We start from the raw sequence: 24,331 nt of genomic DNA, 5'->3' as shown, positions 1-24,331 counted from the left end.
TTGTGGGTAACTGCACCCTCCCTCTGCTATGTTGGGAACATATAAAATAAAGTACTTTGAGACAGGACAGGGCCGGAGAAACCAATATTTTCACTTTCCTGGACTGCCTGGCCCCGCTTTTCTATGTTCGTCTTTGCGTTTTTCTTCATCCCCCACCATTCCCTCTTAGGTCTTTGAACTCTTGTGTAGCGCAGCACATGCCAGACTGGAGTATTCAGTAGAGTAACATGCTGTACAGTTTGTAACCTAGGAGCAATACGCTATACAATATAGCCTAGGTGTGTACCAGGTTCTACTATCTAGGTCTATGTAAGTCCACTCTACAATGCTTGTATGACAATAGAATCACCTAACACATTTCTCAAAGTGTATCCCCGTCATTAAGTAATGCATGACTGTAAAAAAAACTGGGGGGGAAGAAAATAAAGAACAACATAAGCAAGTTTCTAAAAAAAAAAAGACAAACAGGTAAATACCAGACAAAGAGCTAAAGAAATAGAAAGCTGTTACTTCTAAAGAGTGAAAACCTGGGAGGAGAATTGGTGGCATAGTAGATTGTGGTTTTTCTCACAAAAATTTTAAATTTAAATATGCGCCACGCACTGTGGCTCAAGCCTGTAATCCCAGCACTTTGGGAGGCCGAGGCGGGTGGATCACGAGGTCAAGAGATGGAGACCATCCTGGTGAACATGGTGAAACCCTGTCTCTACTAAAAATACAAAAAATTAGCTGGGCATGGTGGCATGTGCCTATAATCCCAGCTACTCAGGAGGCTGAGGCGGGAAAACTGCCTGAACCCGGGAGGCAGAGGTTGCAGTGAGCCGAGATCACGCCACTGCACTCCAGCCTGGGTAACGAGCGAAACTCCGCCTCAAAAAAAAAAAAAAATTAAATATGCATAAGTAATTAAAAGAACCTATCAGCCGGGCATGGTGGCTCACGTCTGTAATCCCAACACTTTGGGAGGCTGAGGTGGTTGGAACACCTGAGGTCAGGAGTTCCAGACTAGCCTGGTCAACGTGGCAAAACCCCAGCTCTACTAAAAAAATTACAAAAATTCCCAGCACTTTGGGAGGCTGAGGTGGGTGGATCACGAGGTCAAGAGATAAGACCATCCTGGTCAACATGGTGAAACCCCGTCTCTACTAAAAATACAAAAAATTAGCTGGGCACAGTAGCGCGTGCCTGTAATCCCAGCTACTCAGGAAGCTGAGGCAGGAGAATTGCCTGAACCCAGGAGGCGGAGGTTGCGGTGAGCCAAGATTGCGCCATTGCACTCCAGCCTGGGTAACAAGAGCAAAACTCTGTCTCAAATAAAAAAAAAAAAAAGAAAATTACAAAAATTAGCCAGGTGTGTGGTACACACCTATAATCCCAGCTACTTGGGAGGCTAAGGCAGGAGAATCAGTTGAACCTGGGAAGCAGAGGTTGCAGTCAGCCAAGATTGCGCCACTGCACTCCAGCCTGAGCAATGGAGTAAGACTCTGTCTCAAAAAAGAACCTATCTGTAAAATGTAATACAGCAACTGATTAGAAAAGTTATGATTATAGAAAGCGATGCAGAAAACATATTCGATGTAATACTCTGATTTAAGAAACTATCAAAAATTTTCCCTTAGTATACTAAGAAAAACAAAAGAGTATCTGTAATTCAATATACGTTATCTCTTAAAAAGCACCCAGTACAGGAAAAGAAGACCATCATCACCCCTCCTATTCCACAACGAAGGGAAAGTAGCCTAGCCAGTGCATTAAGACAAGGAACAAGAATAAAAAGATGCATCTCACAATAGAAATAAAACCTCTCTGGTACCCAGATATAAATCTATTAAAAGATATGCAATGTCAATTTCCCATCAGTGATGTGCACTATAGTTATACAGGACATTACCATTGGGGGAACGTAGATAAAGGCCATGAGGAATCTCACTGAATTACTTCTTACAGCTGTATGTCAATCTATAAATATTTCCAAATAAAAAGTAAAAACAAAAAGGTAACTCTTTATGACAACTTTATGGTAGAAAATAAAAGACCCAAGTATACAAGCAATATATACCATGTAAACAGGTACTGAGATTAAGCATCAGCAAGATACCAAGCCTACTAAATTAATCCATAAATTCAACACACTTCTAATAAAAAATCCAAACACAGTTTTTTGGTCAAATATGATCACCTAAATCTAAACCCACAGCAAAGTGGGTCAAGAACGGCCTAGACAATTTTGAAGAACATAGAAGTAGAAAGACACTCTAATCAATGTTTATTATAAAGCTGTGATATTAATATGAATGAGTGTCTGGTATATGGAGATACAAATATATCCCAAGAATAAAAATAAAAGCAAGAAACAGATCCTTTAGAAGGGAATTTGGCATACCAAAGAAGGGAGATTTCCAAGCAGTAGGTAAACACTGGATTATTCAACTAATAATGCTGGGACAACTGACCATCATACAGAAAACAATCAAATTAGACCTTTAGGGTAGGAAAGCAGTCCCTAAGACCTCAACAGACCAAACTAAAGGAGATTGTTAAGTTTGATTTCAGAATACGTAAAACTTTTATAAGACTACAGAGATCTACAGCAGTGAAGAATAAAAGCTCCTCTTAGATAAGATCAGAATTATATACTCAGGAAAATATCCTGCATCACATTTTAAAATAAAAAAACAAGATTTTCATGGTGACAGACGTATATGGCAAAATTATAAACATAAGCAAAGGAAAGACAATCACCAACTTCAAGACAGTAGTCATGTGTATGAGAAGCAAGAGTAAGTGATGGATGAGAAGGTATTCCTTAAGATGTATTTGTAACATTGTATCTATCTGTAAAAATAAATTTGAAGTAAAGATAGCAAAATGTTAATGCCTATTAATTCTGGGTGGTGGGTATATAGGTGTCTAATATCAACTTTCTGTATTCTTAAAATATTTCTTAATTAATGAAAATATATACAATACAGCAAAGATAGCCAAGAGTACAAAAAGTAAATAGATGAGACAATGGAAGCAAGGAGGGAAAAGGTGTGAGTGGAAGCTCCAAAGTTTACACCACATGGGTCAACAGGTATTGTTTATAGTTGATGAATCAGAAAACAGGAGTTAAGCATACTACAGTATCTAGAATTATGAAGGCAACCTGCAACAGATTTAAAATCAGAAAACCACCAGGTGAGTAAAAAGGAATCTGTTGCTTTTCAAGTGTTTGACCATTTGAAATATTAAGACATGCACATTAGTTTGAAAATATATATTTATATTTTTATATATTTTATATATATTTTTTTAAAAAAGGGCAAACATTAATGTTTAAATTGGAGACTTAAAAAAATTCCTATATAATTCCTAGAATAAATTTAAAATCAGGAGCTAAAGCTGTTACTCCTGGAAATTTCTAAATGTTTTGTTTCAGCTAAAAAAGGAACACTATATACAAAGCACTATATACAGTAGGTTACTACCAGAAACCAAATATAAGTACTTCCAGTAGCAAAATCAATTTACCCTGAAACGATGTTGTAGTTGAGGGGCAGGATGGTCTTTTGGGACAGGAGGAACAAAAGGTTCTGGTTGTCACTCTTCAATCAGTTCTTCCTTTTCCTACAGGAGAAAAAGAGTTAAAATATAGCACAGGGGTAGTCACTTTACATCAACTTCAGCAATACCAAAATTGTCTGTTGTAATGGAAAAGTCACAGTGAATACACTGCTAGAAGAACCATGTCTAGTTGTGGCTAGAATAAAAACAGAATCACTTGTGAGTTTGGGGCACTTACCACCCTCACCTCTTTTCTTATCACTTGCTAGAGGCTCTTTTCAATGTAGTTTTGTGGATGACTTGACAATTTATGAAAATTTTACTTCTATGCTTAGGATTCTTTTTCCTTTACTATACACAACACATCCAAATTCGATCTGAGGTAGGTGTGAGTAGGATTCTTTTCTACTCTGACTCTCCTTTAAGAAGACCACTGGGGAAACCTTCTCTCAAACTTCCGAGAATAGTTGTGCTATTCTGCAGCAACTCACACAACCCTCACATGAACATTCAAACTCCAGTAGTTGCTCATGCTTCCCTCTACCCATCTATTGGCAAGACTGTTTAGTCCTACCAAAGTATCCAAGACCATAATATGCTCTTCATTTGGGTACTGACTTTATTTCTAGATTTCCTCATATTTTGCCTACCCTGATTATTTCACTCCCTTTGATTTCCTTACATTACAGAAAATGTTTTAACACATATAGTTGAACCACCACAAATCCTTTCTGGAAAGACATAGCAACTATAATCCCATACCCAATAATGAAACAGATTTAATTTCTTACCTTGACTATAAGATCAGATTGTTCTTGTAATTTGTAAGTCTTAGAGAAAAGAAGTCTGATTATCCAGAGTATTAGAAACCCTTCCAAAATAAGATGGTAAGCAGGAGCCTGTGAGTAAAAAACAATTAAGAAATGAAACAAACACTTCTAAAATCTGCACATAAGAGTTACCACACCTACATATACTGCCCCCCATGACTTTCAGCCTATTAATTCTTACTACTTACTTTCAAAGCTCCCTTAATTTCTATTCATTCCTTTCCCCATTTCTAATGGCAGGCAATTTCTCCTTCACATGAAAAACCCCTAATATTTTTGGCTTTTAAAACTTTTTTGGGAATAAAAATTAAAACTAAAAAAAAAAATAAAATCTAACACAGAATCTCAATATTTAAAACAATGTCAACTATCAGATTATTTAATTTCAGTGCTTATTTCATTTTTGGGTACAACATACAAGAATACTCAAATTCTACATTCAATGTGCGTAAGAATTGGGAGTAAGAAGTTTCTCTTTAAGATGAGTTTTAAAATTTGCTGATCCCCCTGAATATAATTCCTTTGTGAATAAGTCTAAATACTCTTTCAGTTTTCTCAATAGTTGGATTCTAGCAGGCAAACTGCCCAAGCCAGTAGTTAGAACCCACTCCACAAAGAAATCAACTTAAGAAAAGTTGAGAAACTATCTGACCAGATAGTGCCTAATGAATAGCTCAGAGAAGATTCAGAAAGTTCTGCAGGGCAGCGCGAGGAATCTCATAAATGAATGAACACTAAAACTGACATTCTAGTTTCATATTATCCTATGTATCTGAAATTACTAGCCTTTCAAAAAAAAACTCTTAACTATTCTTCCTTTAAAAATCTAAGGCAGGGAGCGGTGACTCACGCCTGTAATCCCAGCAGTTTGGGAGGCCAAGGCAGGCGGATCACCTAAGGTCAGGAGTTTGAGACCAGTCTGACCAACATAAAGAAACCACATCTCAACTAAAAATACAAAATAAGCCCGGCCTGGAGGCTCATGCCTGTAATCCCAGCTACTTGGGAGACTGGGGCAGGAGAATCACTTGAACCCGGGAGGCAGAGGTTGCGGTGAGCTGAGATCAAGCCATTGTACTCCAGCTTGGGCAACAAGAGTGAAACTCCATCTCAATAAATAAATAAATAGAATAAAAAGAAAAATCTACTAAACTCATTGTATCTTTATAAGACAGCTGATGTACATGGAATAATGACAACTTATTTACAACACCTAAATAACTTGGTTTCTTTCCGACAAAAACAGACAAACTTCAATTTATTAAAATCTTTTCCCCAATTAACTGTTCCACAGTTCCAAGGAACTGACTTCCTTAGGACCTTCCCAGAGGAAGGGTTTCCACTCATTTTCACCACTCCGTTTTATCGAACGTCTAAACTCTGGTTTTTGCAGACCTGTCTCCTGCGTCCTCTTACATGTGTTCCTTTCCCGAGCCTCGAGGGGACCCGGAGCAAAAGAACTCAAACCGAGACCCTCGGTCTCAGCCCGGGCCCGTTTCTCCCTATACTGAACCGCTGGGACTGGAAGATCCCGGCAGTCCTTCCAGCAAGAGACGCTTGAGTCTTGGCATGACCGAGCCAGTCCCGCCGAGGTCTCAGGCCATAAATCCACACGCGCCGTCCCAACCTCCCCAGGCCCAGGTGCAGTCGCGGGCCACCATAGCGCGGCACCTTGTAGAGCGCCTATACCATCTCCACCAGCACCCACTGCTCCGTGGCGGTCGCCACAGTTAGCCGTTGGGGATCCCTTCCGGAAAACGGGTCACAAACGCGTCGTAAAAGTGCGCGTCGCTGCTCAGTGACGTCTTCGCCTCTGCGGAAGGCGGGGCGGCGCAGCGCTGGGCACCGCCTCCTCGCACTTGCGCACTGGTTGACGGGAGGCTGGGCGGGGTCGAGTGGGATACAGGAAAGTTTCTCCAGGAATTCTTTACCTTATGTCCATTACGTCCCCTGCTGGATTCGGGATGGAGAGAGTAAACCCTTGCCCTTGGCCATTTTAACGCTGGGTGCAGCGTTAAAATGACTGCAGCCGGGCGCCGTGGTCAAGCCTGTAATCCCAGCACTTTGGGAGGCCGAGGCGGGTGGATCACGTGGTCAAGATATCGAGACCATCCTGGTCAACATGGTGAAACCCCGTCTCTACTAAAAATACAAAAAATTAGCTGGGCATGGTGGCGCGTGCCTGTAATCCCAGCTACTCGGGAGGCTGAAGCAGGAGAATTGCCTGAACCCGGGAGGCGGAGGTTGCGGTGAGCCGAGTTCGCGCCATTGCACTCCAGCCTGGGTAACAAGAGGGAAACTCTGTCTCAAAAAAAAAAAAAAAAGTAAACATATTGCAGTCTTTTTTGTGTGTGTGTGATATTATCATTTATGCCCACATATATTTTAAAGCCCTTGTTATGACTGCTGTTTGAATAGTCACTGCTTATTTAGATTTTTCCTTTTACTGGCCATATATTGGTTCTCTTGTTTTTGGTTTTTTGGTATTTTTTTGAGACAGAGTCTCGCTCCGTTGCCAGGCGCCAGACTGGAGTGCAATGGCTTGATCTCAGCTCACTGCAACCTCCACCTCCCGGGTTCAAGCAATTCTCCTGTCTCAGCCTCCTGAGTAGCTGGGACTACTGGCGCGTGCCACCACACCCAGCTAATCTTTGTATTTTTAGTAGAGACGATTTCACCTTGTTAGCCAGGATGGTCTCTCCCTCTTGATCTCGTGATCCGCCCGCCTTGGCCTCCCAAAGTGCTGGCATTACAGGCATAAGCCACCGCGCCTGGCTGGTTCTCTTCATTCTTTTCTGCATTAACGTATTCTCATCTATGATCCCTTCTGACTCAAAAATTCCTTTTAGTATTTCTTTTAGTGTGGGCCTGTGGAGGTGAATTTTCTAACTTTTTGCTTGAGTGAAAAGCTTTAACCACTTTCATTTCTGAAGTACAGGTGACCTGTGAACAACACGGGCTTGAACTGTTCAGGGCCAACTTTATGTGTAGATTTTCTTCCACCGCTGCCACCCGAAGACAGTGAGACCAACCCTCCTCTTCCTTCCCTTCCTCAGCCTACCCTACGTGAAGGTAATGGGATAAAGACTTTCATGACACTCTGTTTCCATTTAATAGTAGATACGTTTTCTCTTTCTTACCATTTTCTTAATACCATTTTCTTTCTCTAGCCTTATTGTAAGAATACAGCAGAGAATAAATGTAACATCCAAAATATGTGTTAACTGTTTATATTATGGGTAAGGTTTCCAGTCAGTAGTAGTTAAGGGGTTAAGTTTCTGGGGGGTCAAAAGTTGTAGATTTTTGACTGCATGTGGCATCAGCACCCCAACCCCTGGATCACATATAGGATTATAAGCTGACAGTTTCATTAAGCACCTCAAAGACATCACTCCATTATTTTCTCACTTTCATGATTTTTGTGGAAAAGTCTTACTGTTGTTCTTTGAAAGCAAAGTGTCCCCACCCTCACCCTGACCCATTGTCATGAATTTGCAGCAGTTTAGTAAGATAAGACTGGTGTGGTCTTGTGTTTATTAGATTTGGGGTTTGCAGAACGTCCAAGCACTACAGAAGCTCTGTAGAGTATCTTTACTCTGTGATTGGATAATAATTTTGAAAAATTCTTGGCCAGTATTCTAACATTGGCTTTGTCCAGTTCTCTCTTCTCTCCTCGTGTACTCCAATACCACCATGTTATACATATTCACTGTTTTTCATGTGGTACTTTCATAATTTTCTGTATTTCCCATTCCTTCCCCCACTGGGCTTCTATCTGAAATATTTGTGTTCGCTCATTTTCCTGTTCACTAATCCTTTCTTCTGGTTTACCCTGTAGCTAAACCCATTTAGTGGATCACTGTTTCAAATGAAGTGTTTGCGGGCTATAATTACCATCTGTGGTGGCCGTGAGAACGCACCGCTCTCTCCAACTGCTAGGGGTGTAACTGACGACTGGTTTCCACAGCTGCACTCTGACATCTATCACTGTGTTTGTGCCAACGCTGTGATTCCCACACACTGCTCCCAGCCAATGGCTGAGCTCAGTAGGGATAGGACGCTGGCCTGACTCTGAGAGATTGGGAGCTGATTGGGCAGGAGAGTGTGGCTTAAGAACGCCCAATATCCTTGGCAAACATGCCTTAAACTGTGCTGCAGCCAAAAGTCCTCCCACACAATCTTCCTTTGCTTCCTCCTTCCTTCTCCCAGGGGCACAGGATAAGCATTTTTCCAATGGATTTCTAGTTAATTTATCCTATCTAGATGTGTTAGTGAACACAAGATGTGTTAGTTTCACTCAAGCAAAAAGTTAGAAAATTCATCTCCACAGTATCCTGAAAAGATGCATGATTTTCAAATTTTCAATATTTGTGTATGTGTGTGTGGTGTGTATGTGTGTGGGGTGTGTATGTAGTTGTATTTCTGTGTGTGGTGCTGTATGTGCATGTGTGTGTATGTGTGTGGTGTGTGTTTCTATTCGTGTGGTGTGCATGTTCATGTGTGTGTATTTGTGTGGTGTATATGTGTGTATTTGTGTGTGGTGTGTATGTGCATGTGTGTGTATGTGTGTGGTGTGTATGTATGTTTGTATTTGTGTGTGGGGTATATGTGCATGTGTGTGTTTATGTGGGGTATGTATGTGTGTTTGTATTTGTGTGTGGTGTGGATGTATTTATGTGTGTGCATGTCTATGTGTGTGGGGAGTGTAGGTGTGTTTGTATTTGTGTGTAGTCTGTATGTGCATGTGTGTGTGGTATGTATGGGCTTGTGTGTGTGTATGTTCATGTGTATGTGTCTATTTGTGTGTGGTGTGTATGTGCATGAGTGTATATGTGCATGTGTGGGGATGTCTATGAGTGTATTTATATGCAATGTGTATGTGCATGCATGTGTGTGTGTGCATGAGTGTATATATACATGTGTATGTGTGGGGATGTGTACGAGTGTTATTTATATGTGAGGTGTATGTGCATGTATGTGTGTGTGTGCACGTGCATCCAGTTCTCTCTGCTGAGAGGGCCCAGAAGAATGACAAGCCAGAAGCAATGCGCTCACATGCAGTGTGCAGACATTGTCTTCTGAATACCACTCCCCATAAAGGAAACAGGGATCCTTGGAAAATGCCTGATTCTAGGCATGGGACACAGAAGAGACAAGATAACTCAACACATCTTATACCAGAAAGTAATTAAGTACCCAATAATATGGGAGCTTGTGAAAGGACACAGGAGTTGGCCTGAACTGTCCCCCTCCAGTCAATAGGATAACTGGCTGGAGGAGATGTTATGGGCTGAAGGTCTATGTTCTCCCCAGATTCATGTTTTGAAGCCCTATCTATCACCCAGTGTGAGGGTATTGGAGGTGAGGCCATAGGGATGTAATTAAGATTGGATGGGGTCATGAGGGGGACCCTGAAGATGGGATTATTGTCCTTATAACAAGAGACACCAGAGAGCTTGCCATCCCCTCTCTCTCAATCTCTCTCCCTACAAACACAAAGAAGAGGTCACATGAGCACACAAGCAAGACAGTTTCCATCTACAAGTCAAAAGAAGAGGCCTCTGAATGATGTCTACCTTGCCAGTACCTCGATCATAGAATTCCAGTGTGTGGAACTGTGAGAAATAAAATGTTACTGCGTAAATGACCCAGTCCGTGGTATCTTCTTATAGCAGCAGGAGTGGGCTAAGACAGGAGACAATTAAGCATCAAAATAAATAAAATAAAATAGGAGCCTATGAGTACATGCTTAGGTAAACTAATGAACAAATAATAAATAAGAGAAAAGGAAAAATTGTTCCTTGCAGAGAATACCAATTCCTGACTGCAGAAGCAATGATGCCTGCAGGGCTCTGCATGGCAAACACCATAGAAACGCATAATTCACGTTAGAAAGAGCAGTGGGTGAGTTTGACAGAAGCCAGGGTATGTTAGCCTTGAGATATTTTCCCATAAAACAGCTTATTAGCTACAAATGGACAAAAAACGAAACTTACACTGGGGAAACCTGGTTAACATCTCCTTAACCCAACAGTCAAAGTTCGTATTACCAAAATGAGGCAAACTGACCCAAGGGCCCTGAGGCACATGGCATGAGAGTTAAGTGCTTCCCTACAGGGTGCGCTCAGGAGAACGCCAGTTTTCTGATATTCCTCCCCAAACACCTTAACGTGGATCATGTAGACAGGCCAGACTAACTCAAACAAAATAATTGGTCTGTATTCTTCCAACTTTCTTTCTTTTTTTATTTTTTATTTTTGAGATGGAGTCTCACTCTGTAGCCCAGGCTGGACTGCAGCGGTGCGATCTCAGCTCACTGCAACCTCCGCCTCCCGGGTACTGGTTCAAGCAATTCTCCTACCTCGGCCTCCCAAGCAGCTGGGATTACAGGTACGAGCCACCATGCCCAGCTAATTTTTGTATTTTTTAGTAGAGACGGGGGTTTGTTTCATCACATCGGCCAGTCTGGTCTTGAACTCCTGACCTCGTGATCTGCCCACCTCAGCCTCCCAAAGTGCTGGAATTACAGGTCTCTTCAAACTTTCAAGATCATAAAAGACAAAGACAGCCTAAGGAACATCTTCACATTAGAGGATAGTTATGAACGACATTATTGGGGCAATTGACAAAATTTGAATATGGACTAAGCTTTAAGTCACAGTGTCGCGTCAATGTTGAATTTCCAGGTTTTTATCTTGTACTGTCGTCATGCAAGAGATGTCCTTGTTATCAAGTATTTGAGGGGCAACAGGGCAGAGTATCTGTAGGTTATTACACATATATGTTATATATATATATATATATACACACACACACACAAAATGTAAATATATATGTGTGGTGTGTGTGTGTGTGTGTATATATATATATATATATACACATATATATATATATATATAGAGAGAGAGAATGACAAAGTAAATAGGGCAAAGTAGAGGAGGTCTTTGTATTATTCTTATACTTTCCACAATTGTGAAATTATATCAAGATTAAAGGTTATCCAAAGAAATACCTCAACAAAGAAAAACAGGAAAAAGCTTATAACAATTTCTGCTTTTCATACATGTTAGTGTATATGATATAAATGATAATATATATGATATTTCATGTATAATATATGAAAAGCAGAAATTGTATACATACAACAATTGTATATATATTAATATATCTCATATATAGTGCGTACACACACACACACACACACATTTGCACATATTCCACACCCCTCTGAAGTTTCATAATTCAAAGCCCATGTTGAATGATCGAGTATCACAATGCCATCATCAAAATGCCCCTCCCTGATCCATCCCATCCTGCAGTCCAGGGATGGCTTCCTCCTTTCCCACAGGCCTGCTCATTGCAGATGGGCGACCGTCCAGCCTGCACACCGAGCCTTCACTTTTAACTACCACCTGTGCCAGAGCGTCCCTGGAACTCTGGGGCAGGAGCCTTCCAGCCACTGGGAGAAGCCATGGGCCTAACAGCAGCAGCTCCTCCAGGCTGTTGGAGAGCTAGGAATAGACTCTCAGTCCTCCTTATTCCACTAAGATCTTCAGCATCTTTCCAGGCAGGGAAAACCTTGGATTGTGGCATCACCACCAGCCAAGAGAGAGTTTCCTTCTTCTGCAGGGCGATCAATTACGAGCCCTTGCAGAATTCCTCAAGAAGATATCAAGGTCTATATCCTCAATTCTTTACCTGTTCACTTTCCAGTAGCAGCCTGGAATGCTTTTAAAAAAATATATGTCATAAAATGCTCGTATACTTATAGCTGGGTTTCTGCTTTCAAGTGAATTTTTCTTTTTATTTATGAAACAAATTTCTATATTCTTTAAAAAATGGTGACAGGAAATGTTGCTTTGAAATACAGGTAGCACTATGTTTAAAACATGCCATAAAATTAATAAATGAGGGCCAGGCATGGTGGCTCAGCCCGTAATCCCAGCACTTTGGGAGACCGAGGCAGGCCTGATGTGCCCTTTCCACACACAGCCACCCACCATCCTCAGTTTTCAGAACCACATCCCAATGTCAGCCTTTCCACAACTTTTGCCATCACTCTCTCGAACACTGCCCCTGCGCCCCAGCTCACACTCTGTGTCCCCCGTCCTGTCTTTCTCCTGCTCCGCTTTCCTCCGTAGAACTCCCTGCTGATGTGCCACGTGCTCTACTGATTTGTTTTGCTTTTCCTGTGTCTGCCCAGCTGGAGGGAATTTTGTGCTCAGCAAAAGTGGGTGTGGCCTGCAAAGGGTGTGGCTGTGTTCCAGCTTCCCTGCCCTGTGGGGACAGCATGTCTCCCGGGGTCAGCTGTGGGTGCAGAAGGTTGTCCTGTGTCGGTTCAGTCCACCCTGGGGCTGGGCCCAAATTTGGAATAAGAAAAACCCCAAGCCCAGAAGTCATTTTCAGTGCCAGTGTGAACTTGCTGGACGAGCTCAGCTACTAGAACCCTGCTGGATCACCTCCAAGAGCCAGTCTCAGGGACCCTGAGGTCACCTGTGGAACAGCTGTCAAGGTTGCTTTCACATACTCAGCCATACGAAGAACACTGGCAGCCCCTGCCTGCTGAGGCACACGCAGCTGTGGTGTTTCACTTCTATTACAGTAATATGACCTTGGTTGAGGATGGGATAAAAGAATAAAGATGCAGCCTGGGAAACATAATGAGCCCCGTCTCTACAAAAAATAAAAAATTTAGCCAGACATGGTGCACCTGTAGTCCCAGTGACTCGGGAGACTGAGTGGGAGGGTGGCTTGAGTCTGAGAGGTCAAGGATGCTGTGAGGTGCAATTGCGCCCCTGAACTCCAACCTGGGTGACAGAGTGAGACTCTGTCTCAAAAAAAAAAAAGATTAATTCATCATCTTGGACATAAACAATATTTTCTTGAGTGTTACTCAGATGTGGTTTTACTTCCCGCCCTTCCAAGAAAAATACTGGTGATGGCGCTACCTCTTGTGATGGGAAATCTCATGGTCCCTCAGGGCAGGGCAGTGCAGGAGGGGTGAGAGTGTGCAGAGGATTCCATGCCCAGCTCCCAGACCATCTGTGGGGTGGGCTTCAGGGCACAAACCAACACTGGGCTCAGTGGCGAGGACAGGCTCAGGAGAGGGGTGAGGGCTCTGTGGGAAACAGGCCCAAGCCCTGGCTCATCAGCCCTTCCTGGGGCAGGTGCTGGGGCCCAGCCTCCTCTGTGTGGGGTGATCTGGAGCTGTGCTGAGCCCCTGAGAGCCTCCCACAGAGCCTGGACTCACCTCTGGACTCAGAAGCAGAATCCTATTGGCAGCTCAGGGGAGCCTGGGTGTTCCCTGATCGGAGGAGCAGGGACTGGGGAGTCCAGGGTGGAGTCACACAGAAAACCCTCCTAGCAGTTCTGTAAGTAGGAAAACAGAAAACATTTCATGCAGGGTAACCATGGGTAAAAGAAATGCACACGGAGCTCCCTGAGCTAGAGGCAGAAAGCCAAGTCCTTCATGAGCACAGCATGAGTGCAGCTGGTCCGGGGAGAGGAGAGTGAGAACTGGTCCCAGCCCCTCACCCTTTCTTGCCTCTCAGGATCAGAGGAAGAGAAGGGGAAGATCCAGGAGCAGGAAGAAGATCCCAGCTCTGAAAGGTGAGGCTTTGCCGGTCCCTGGGACTCCCCAGAGGTGACTGAGATCGCCTGGCCCTTAGGAAGTCATTTGCAGAGGCCTGAGAGGGAAGCTGCTGGAAGGGAAGTCAGACCCCGGGGCCTCCTCAGATTCCCTGCTGGAATGAAGCCATGGGGGCCGGACCTGATATGGCCCATAAGAGGGTGGGGAATGGACCAGTCCCTGCCTGGGTAGCGGGGGAGGTCAAGGAGGCTCCAGGTCCATGTGGACAGCTGTTCACCGCGGCTATGGCTGACTCCTCTTAGAGACCACACCAGTCCACTCTCCCCACAAGATGGTGTGACACCCATGAGGGGGTGTCTGTGGAAGCCCTGTCTGCAAATGACAAAGTGCTGCATGGTGCACACCTTGCTGTCACCATCGGGGTCAGGTGGTCTTGGACACAGATGCGTGGGCTTCAGGGTCTAATCCCCCACGGTGGCCCTAAAGAGGCATCCACCGGCCTCCCCACATAACCCTGCCTCCCGACTTCCAGCTTGCAAACCCTCCTGAGGGAGCTGGAGGAGACTCGGGACCTGTCCTATCTTCTGGAAAGGTGAGGAGTGTCCCCTTTTTCCCATGTCCTCCTTCTTATCAGGGCCTCTGAGGTAACCCTAGGGTCTGGTGGAGACTTGGGAGGGGAGGCCCTGGGAAGGGGACAGGAGGGGACTGAAGCCCTGGGGTGGACATAGGCAGAGCTTTGTGAAGCCAGCCGTGGGGGAGGCGGAGGGCTGTGGGACCCAGGTGCCAACTGTCCCAGCCTCTGGACCCCCTGCCCCTGGCTGCAGCTTGTGCCTGCTGTCTCCTGCAGCCACCTGAGGAAGCTCGCAGGTGAGGGCAACTCCCATCCATCCTTAGGTGGAGACCCCTTGGGTGACGTCTGCAAACCAGCACCTGCGCCGGCTCCCCAGGGGCATGGGAAATGTATGCAAGACCCGTCTCCCACCAGCTTGTCCCCACCGGCTCCTCCTGGCCTCCACCCTGTCACCATGCCCACTTCTGCGAAGATAGGCAGAAGACAGGATTCAGGAGCTCTGGAAGGTTCTCTGGGAAGGGGTGCTTAAGGTCCAAATGAGAGCCAGACCCAAGCCAGGATCGAGGGCAAGAGCTGGAGAGGACCCCAGCAGATTTACCTAGAGGCTCAGGAAGGACCTCAGTGAAGCTTCTGGAGGAAGACAAGCAGGAGGCAGAAGGCGACTTCAGGAGGCCCTGGAAGAACCAATCAGTAAGTTCCGCATCCGGGGACCCAGAGAAGAAGCATTCGGAGAATAAGCTGCAAGTCCATCTGGGCAGGAAGGTGGGGGAGATCAAGGAGTGCTGGATCCCCACGCCTGTGCATCGCTCCCAGTTCATGGCCAAATGTGCTTTTCCCAAGTCTGACACCCACCAGGACCCTGGAAAGCTGGCATCCAGGAGAGGTGGGAAAGCCCACGTGAACACCTCCCAGGAGCTTTCCTTCCTCCATCCCTGCACCCAGCAGATGCTGGAAGCACATCTTTTAAGGTTTCGTGTGAGGCACAGGTGGGGTCCAGACTTCCGGTCCCTGAAGCCCATAAACGTCCAGTCACGTGAGGCTCAGCCCCTGCCCCTCCCACACTCCACCTTTCCCCGCTTGGCCTCCTGTGAATCTCAGGTTGAATCTGTAGCTGAGATTGCCACTTTCTTGGGAAATCCTCCCCAGAATGGTCTAGGAGACAGCTGGACAACAAGCAAGTCAGTCCCCACCATGAGTGGCCCTCTCCCTCCCCCATCACCTGAGCAGGAGGAAGTCCAGAGGGCCCCGAGAGGGTCCCAGTCAGCTGACATCCGTGGGCGATCAGAGGTGTCTCCGACTGGACAGGAAGACAGGGAGTCTCAGCCCCTCACATGCAGCCCTGGGGGCAGAACCTGGCACAGGGAGATGGTCCCAGGATCCAGGGAAACCATCCTAGAGGTGAGTCTGAGTCCAGCAATGACTGGGAATGAGCTGTGGCCTGAGAGCGAGACCTCATCCCTGGGAGACCCCTGTAGTAGCAGAGTCCTGTCCTGCAGGAGCTCAAGGTAGGCTCCCTGTGGGCAAGTGCCGAGGACACCCTGGAGCCCCTGGAGGTGGGGGAGAAGAAGCCTCCTGCTTGGGAAGTCACCCTGGAAACCAGCATGAAGGCAAATTCGGGAAGCATTCAGGTGGATCTGAGATCAGGGGCTCTGGGGACCACTAGTAACCCCTCAGTGTCCACAGTCTGTGTTGCTGAGAATCCAGGACAGCTGTGCCTGAGAGTGCAGGTGGTCAGTGAGATCAAGCTCATAGTGCAGGTGGATCCAGAGGAGCAGCTGCCAGGCCGTGCCTCTGGCATCCTCCTCCAGGACGGCGCCACAAGCCTGTGCCTTCCTGGCCGCCACATGGACGTGCTCTCTGCCGCAGACATGCCACCTGCTCAGACCCCTCTGCCCACCTCCCAGTGTGTGTCCAGTAAGAACACGACAGCTTCCCAGGGGCCATGTTACCTCCTATGGAAGGGCGGGAAAGGCCTGGGGCAGCAGGAGCCTGGGATCCCAAAAGCGAAGTCCCTGCAGAAGAGCCAGAAGGCGCTGGGCTCTGCAGACAAGGGCGAGGCCCATAGGAGGCCCAGATCAGGGGAGCCGGGACACAGGACCAAGAGACCCAGGACCTCAGAAGCCAGTGGGAGGAGCCACCCTGCCCACGCCAGGGAAATAGGAGACAAACAAGAAGGGATATACGTCCACCCTCAGCCGGAGAAGGGACAGGCACCACCACAAAGCAACTTCCGGAGACAGATCAGCCACCCTCTACAGGGTCTACCCCCCAGGAAAAGAGGTGCAGGGCAGGAAGATGTTCTGCAGAAAGGCAGGTCTGGGTCAGACCGTGTCCAGAGCCTCGAGTCTGGCCCAGCAAGGTTGTTCGTGGACAGCATGGCTGATGAGGCCCGGGCTATCATCAGAGTTGTGGGACAAATCCTGGTGGGCAAACTGGGGCTTCAGCAGGGACATGGTCCCTCAAAGGTCAATTACCACAAAGGCGACCTCCATTCCCAGGAGAATCTGTGTTCCTGCTGCCACAGAGGTTACGGCCACCAAGAACACAGCAGAGAGATGTGTGTTCTGACCTGCAGCCCCAAAGCCACCCCCAAGGGCCATGACTGTCCTGTCAAAAGCAGGAGCAGCAGAGACAGTAATTGGACCCCACATTCCAAGGAGCCTGTGTCCCCAGCTGGTCACCATCACCACACGCCATGGGTGGCAATCACCTCGGGCAGCCCCATCCACAGCCGCAGAAACTGAGGTTCTGCTGAACCAGACCAGGCTTCTCACACCTCTCCTGGGGGAGACAGTGGGTTCTACTCAAATTAAACTGGACACCTATAGAACAAACCTGTCCCGCGTGGGTGATTACAGCCCCCACGTGTTCATGACTTTCGCGGAGAGGTTCCCAACACACCTGCTTTCCCTGCAGAGGTGGTGGCTTCTGTCTAGGGTACAGGAAAGGGCTCAGCATCCACTCCTTCTGAGAATGAGTTCCAGAAGGGCTGGGCCTGGAGGAGGCTGACAGGTACATGAGGGACCCCCTCTTCTCCCTGTCCCCACAGTGTGTCTGTTTTCCAAACTGGATCATGACCCAGAGCCTTTGAAGGACAGCAAACCCTATAGAGACCCCGCCTGGGCTCCAGCTGACTGCATCCCCCATTCTCACTAAGGTGACTTCTGAGCTGCTGTAGGGGCTGGGTCTGTAGAGGCCTCACGGACTGAGGGGGTGGTGGGCTCCCTCAGGCTGGAGAAGTGATGGGCAGCAGCCTCCCTGACCCGTGGTAGCCTGGGAATGTGGGGGTGTCCTGTATTGGTCCTGGGTCAGAGGCGGGACAGCTCCTTCCCCGATCTCCTGGTGGGGAAGAGATGACATCTTCCCTAGGCCCTTCCCTTCTTGCTCATTCCGGGATGGACTGGGGCCCCACCAGCACGTGGCTCAGCCTTGATAACACCCCTGTGTTCGCGTCTGGTGTCCCGACTCACTCTCCAGAGAGGCCTCCAGGATAAGCCTCCCAGCCCACTAATGAGTGTGGGTTGGCATGTCAGGGGCACCCAGGGCTGCTGCCTGCCCCTGCGTGACTCTGTGGTCAGGAACCACTGAAGGGGACCTTAAGCCCAGGGTGGGAGGTGGGAGAAGAAGCAGGGAAGATGAACATAAGTCTGCAAGTGCAGGATCCACAAGCTGCCCGCTGCTGTAACCAGGGTCCTTGCACTCTGGTGACCACTATAATCAAAAGTGGCCAGGGCCACTCCCAGGGGAGGGGGACCCCGAAGGCAAGGGCTGGCCTGGGTCACACAGCACATCTATGGCTCCAGGCCCAGGTGCTGTCAGGGAACACATGGGGCCTGAACGAATCTGGTCACATGGTTGGCAGGACAGTCCCCACAGGGCAGGGTCCTGCACCCACTCCATCCTGGTTCTGGTCCCTCCTGGGCATCCCCAGGGCAAGCAGGAGCAAGGGCTGGGCAGGCAGGAGCTAGTTCCCCAGAGGGCTGTACCTAGGGGCCTTCTGCCAGGGAGCGCCTTATATCTGCAGGGATTAGGGAGGCTGAGGACAAGGGGACAGGCATGTCCCCAGGCCTGGTGGGACCCATGCAGGGGGCTTGGTGGGGCCCATGCAGGGCACCTGTTGGGAACAGGCTCTGGTGTCCCTTTGGGTGCCCAGGCTACTGCTGGAGACAATTTCTGTCTGGGATGGTGACCTGGGCAGCTCCAGTGTGGGCCCAGCATCTATGGGACACAGGGTCCTGAGACCTGCAGCAGAGGAATCCCACAGAGACCCCATGTAGAGCCCCACACTTGAAGATTCCCACAGAGACCCCCAAAGAGACCCCCATATTCACAGAGACTTTCAGATTCCCCACAGTGACCCCCTGAGTCCCTAACAGAGATTCTGACTGAGGCCCCCCATGAAGATCCCCCAGAGGAATCCCCCCCAGAGAAACTCCTGACAGAGACTCACACAGAGACCTTCAAAACCAACATGGAGATCCCCACGGAGACCCCCCCACCCCACAGTGACTCTAACAGAGACCTCCAAGAGAAAATATATCAAGGTCACTTTATCACCCGCTAAAATACCAAGCACTGCTCTCACTTGGTTAATTGAGCGGCATCTAACTCATTACCAGCAACAGCTTTCTCCCGGTGGTCCTCTGCCTTCTTCTAGGTAAGATTCCTTGACACATCGAACAATGGACAAGCCTCCTCCATCAGACAGCATCCAACTTAGCAACAAGCCTCCTCCATCAGACAGTGCCCAACTTAGAGACAAGCCTCCTTCATCAGACAGCGTCCAACTTCGAGCAAACCCTTGACCCTCTGACAGACCCTTCCTCATATCACCCAGTCACAACCCCCATACAGATACAAAACTGTAAGCATTGATAATAGAAACAGTGAGAGTTCCTCTGATGCCATCCTTCTGAGACTGCCCTCAGCTCCTCAGGCCATGCCCTTCCCTCACTGCCAAGGGAATCCCCCTGGCTCCTCTTGGTTGGCCTTGCTCATGGAGCTCCTGCAGGCCTTGCACTGGAGCACATGGAATGGGAAGGATCTCAGCTTGGACACAGCTTCCTCAGAAAACCTTCTCCGACTCCCCTGTGAGGCCAGGCCCCCTGTGCTGGATTCCCCACCCTGGCCCTTATTTCCTTGTGACAGCCTCTGCACCCTGGGCATCTTTCTCCCAGAACCCTGAAAGCTTCTTGTGGGCCCTGTGAGGAAGGAGGCATGCCTGACCACACTTCCGGAACTTACTGTGGCCCTGTTACAAATTGTTTCATAAAATCTTCTTAGTTAATGGGCAGAGTCAGTGCTTCCCAATCTACCTCATACACAAGTTGCATCACTAAAATCATCCTTTCATAAAGGGTCTGAACTCTTTTCAGTACCCAATATAATGAATATAATGTTTTAAGGAAAATCCATAAGAATAAAATGACATTGATACTTCAAATTTAGTGCATAAAGAAATTTCTAAATTCAAATTATTCCATCTAAGTTACTTATTTTATAGGTCAGGTATGAATATTCTTGTAGGTTTTTAATCCTTCAAAGTAAAATTCTGGTGTTTAGAGAATACAAACTGAAAAGCAATTTTGCTTCAAAATATTTTTTCTAATGTGCCACAAATTTATTTTAAAAAACTATTACCAAAGAAGATGTAGTTTTTGTCAAGCCTCCAAATCCAAGCCTGGCCATCATAGCCTCGGTCACACAGCTATGGTTTACCTCCTAATGGTCTTCAGGAGCCAGAAAGTCCGAAGTAACCAGACGGCCACAAAGACTGGTTCCTGCCTCAACTGACTGCTCTCCCTCTGCAGACTTCGACCGTTGTTCCTGCTCAGCCTTTCAAAGCTTCCCCCTAGACATTAGGTTTCTCAAGATTCCCACCCTCGTAACTATGGAATCTACTGTACCCTCCCCTCTGCTTGCAACCAATAACCCCCACCCTTATGATCATGCCTGCTTGTAATAGGTAGCCCTACCCTTGTGACCATGCATTGGGTGACCCCTTTCCTTTCTCCAAAATAGATGACCACCTTTAACTGACCATTTGCCCCGACCTATGTAAGCAGTCCCCTTTCCTACTCCCCTTGCCTAACTCCTTTTTTGGACTTGGCCTGCTTGCACCCAAGCATGAAGTGAAACAACCTCATTGCCCACACGAAGCCTGCTTGGTGTTCTCTCTATGTAAGTGATGCGCCCAACAGATATACAACTTGCCACAAATATATACATTGTAAATCCACTCTTCCAAAAATAAGGAGCAGCTATATATTTACTTTCACATCTAAAATGCTGAAATATGGGGGGAAATTAGGGAATCACTACAAATGTCCAGAGGAAAACGGAGACTCAGAAAAGACCCAAGAAGATGTTTAAGTTTATATGTCAGGATAATCCTTGGCAAAGATACAAGCTACACCAATTTTTTAAAGTAGCAAAGCATGGGGAAGGATGAAAATATGATTTTCAGAGTTAACACATTATTAGATTCAAATATGTAATTTTTGATAAAAAAAAATCAAAAGGCATACAAAGAAGCAGGACAATATGGTCCACTCAAAGATTTAAAAAAAAATGAGCCAACAGAAATTGTCCCTGGAAAAGACCTGATGGCAGAGCTACAAGGAATACTTTAAAATTCAAAACACTTGTATTAGAGACACTCAAATAACTAAAGTAGGGCATAAAATTGTCAAGAAAACAATGTATGAACAAAATGAAAATATTAATAAAGACATTAAAAACCTAAAAAGAAGCCAAAAAGAAATTTTGGACCTGAAAAGTGTAGTAACTCAAAAAATTTACTAGAGGGCAGATTTGAGCAGGTAGGGAAAGAATTTATGAACATAAAGCACCATAAATTATTGAATCTGAGGAACAGAAAGGGAAAATTCAAGAAAAGTGAATGAAGCCTAAAGAATCTGTAAAGTTCTCAGTAAAGGTAAGTGCATGGACAATTACAAAAGCTAGTTATTTAACTCCACTTTTTGCTTTCTACATGATTTACAAGACTAACACATTAAAAAAAATAATTATTAGCCTAAAAGCTAGATTATGGTCACCTTGATTTGTAACTTCACATTGTTTGCTATATAATTTCAGAAACTAATGCATAAAAATTATTAGCTTATGTTTTTGGGCAGCAATGTATGTAAATATAGTTTTGTGATATCAGCAACTGAACAGTGTAGACAAAGTTGTTAAAAGGACATATTTTTGGACATTATTTAACTTACGATAGCCTAAGTTCAAATTAGAGTATTATAACTTTAGGATGGTAAATGTACTCACAAGATAACCAAAAGCTGGTTACAGAATATACACAAAATGAAATGAGAAATAAATTTAAATGTTTCACTACAAGAAAAAATGTATCTAAACACAAAAGAAGACGGTAAGGCAGGAAATGAAGGAAGAAGTTGTGAGCCAGGGAATGTGGGTGCTTCTAGAAGCTGGAAAAGTCAAGGAAACATTTTCTTCCATGGCTTCTAGAAGGAAACACAGCCCTGTCAACAGCTTGGATTTAACCCACTGAAACTCATTTTATATTGCTTCCAGACTGTAAGACAATAAATTTATACCATTTAAGCTACTGAGTTTGTAATAATCTGTTATAAAAGTAAATAGAAAACTAGTATAATGTGTCAATGTTCAGAAAAATAATGGAACTAGGTTCACAGTCAGCATTTTCATGCAGTACATTTGGTTTTGGGCTCACTAATATGAGTGAGAGATGCCCATATGAAGTTTGATGAGCAAGTTAAAATTTTAAAGATAATCACACATATACAAGAAGTATATTTGATAACTTCCAAACCAGAATGAGAAAACAAACAGAATAAAGAAGGCTTTATATAGCCAATGGAAGGCAAGAAAGAAAATGAAGAAAAGCAAAACACAAGTGAAAGGTTTTGGCCAGGCGCGGTGGCTCATGCCTGTAATACCAGCACTTTGGGAGGCTGAAGTGTGTGGATCATGAGGTCAAGAGAGCGAGACCATCCTGGCCAACATGGTGAAACCGTGTCTCTACTAAAAATATAAAAAATTAGCCAGGCATGGTGGCACATACCTGTAATTTCAGCTACTTGGGAGGCTGAGACAGGAGAATCGCTTGAACCCAGGAGGCAGAGGTTGCGGTGAGCCGAGAATGCACCATTGCACTCCTGCCTGGGCAACAAGAGCGAAACTCCATCTCAAAAAAAAAAAAAAAAAAGAAAGAAAGAAAAAAATTTTAAAATATAAAAGTATTATCAGTGATCCCAATAAAGCTATGATTAATCTACTTTAAGACAGGACAGTTACTGTTAGACTGGATATAGTGGCACAGATAATTGAATATTTAAAAAAACAAAATGTCAGCAAATTCTTATAGAAATAAAGCTGTTGTGCATGTATTTATATCAGACAATATAAAAATAAAGGCCCAAATTATTAAAAAGGGACAGTACACAAAAGCAAACAAAAATAAATTCATCAGAATATGCAAAGAAGAACTGGTATGCATCACACAAAGTTTCAAAATACAGAAAGAAAAACAGAACTGCAAAGAGAATTTAATAAATCTATAGTCACCAAAGGAGAGGTTAATTCAAATAAATCATAAGCTGACAGACCAAATACACCATACTTTACTAAGGGGTAAGCTATATCAACACAAATAATAAATCTGATATGTATTCATAGAGAATATATAAACACGTAGAAACCTGCCATTATCTCATGGAGAACACTTATTTTTTCAACATGAAATATTTGCCAAAAGTGACCATGTACTTGTTTACAAAGGAAATTTCACAGAATTGATATCTTTTAGATTATAATGCAATTAAATCAGAAATTAACAATATAAAAATAGCCTTTTAAAACATCTATATTTAGATAATAAGTGTTTAAGGAAATCAGGAAATGAAAAGGAAATTGCAATAGAAATTATAGAGTATTTAGAAATAACTGATATCAAAATTGAGCTTTATATACTCGTTCATTTATTTTCTCAACAAATATTTATTGAGTGTCTACTGTAAACTAGGCACAGTGCATACTGGTGTCAACAAATCAAAGATTGTTTTCATGGAGTTTATATTCTCACATATTTGAAAGTCAGCTGATAAATGATAAATAAGTAAATATTTATTATAATTTCTAATAGTGATAAATGTTACAAGGTGAGGGAAACAGTAAGAGGATAGTGAGCAAAGGTTGTGCAAATTTTGGACAAAGCACTTAGGGGAAGCTTTGGATATGACATTTGAACAGGCATAGATGACGCGAAGCTGTAAACCAAGTGTCTGTCTGGGAGAAGAACAGTTTGGGTGCAGAAAACAGCAAGGATAAAGGCTTTGAGGAAGGAGCAGGTTTGCAATGTTCATACAACAGCAATTAGTCACCAGCACCCCAGCAAGGTAAATGAGCCAGAAATTGATGGTAAATGAGGTCAAACAGGAAGGCAGAGGCTAGATGTGGGGCTTTGCAGACTCTGGAAGAAGTGTGGATGGTATTTTGGATAGTATTTCAATAGATTTTTACCCATGTACATATCTCAAGTCCACATATAAGATGTCCCTAACATCTCTGGGGCTCCCTGAGCAACTGCCGCTCAGGGAGGCAACTACAATTGAGACCTTTGTCACCATCAATGAACTCTGCTTGCTGTGAAACTTTATAGAAATGGAACCACAGGAGAAATTAGCACAGGAGACTGGGGAGGCTTTTTCAGAAATGCAGCAAATCCATGAGGATGAAGACCTCAGACTATAGCATTTTATAAAAGAGGGAGTGACCAGATGAGCCAAATGTTTC

The 24,331-nt window shown here is 45.1% G+C and overlaps 2 protein-coding genes across 2 annotated transcripts in view; one reads left to right on the top strand and one right to left on the bottom strand.

Annotated features, from left to right (window-relative positions):
- Positions 1-24,331, bottom strand: part of LOC100895811 (uncharacterized) — a 56,072-nt gene that overhangs the window by 12,422 nt on the left and 19,319 nt on the right. The window contains exons 5-6 of the mRNA XM_078345290.1: positions 4,338-4,445; positions 3,514-3,609 (exon numbers count right to left, since the gene is read on the bottom strand). Of these exons, the coding sequence (XP_078201416.1) occupies positions 4,378-4,445 (68 nt within the window). The 3' untranslated portion in view covers positions 3,514-3,609; positions 4,338-4,377. The remainder of the gene's footprint in view (positions 1-3,513; positions 3,610-4,337; positions 4,446-24,331) is intronic.
- LOC100408406 (spermatogenesis-associated protein 31E1) lies at positions 14,788-17,359 on the top strand. Its single transcript, XM_035299730.3, is given in 2 exon segments — positions 14,788-16,021; positions 16,024-17,359. Coding segments are annotated over 2 exon segments (2,355 nt in total). The 5' UTR covers positions 14,788-14,923; the 3' UTR covers positions 17,281-17,359.

Source organism: Callithrix jacchus, chromosome 1 (genome assembly GCF_049354715.1).
Source record: "Callithrix jacchus isolate 240 chromosome 1, calJac240_pri, whole genome shotgun sequence".
Classification (NCBI taxonomy): domain Eukaryota; kingdom Metazoa; phylum Chordata; class Mammalia; order Primates; family Cebidae; genus Callithrix; species Callithrix jacchus.
Note: the sequence above shows the minus strand (reverse complement) of the source record. Positions and strands in the feature narration are given on the sequence as shown.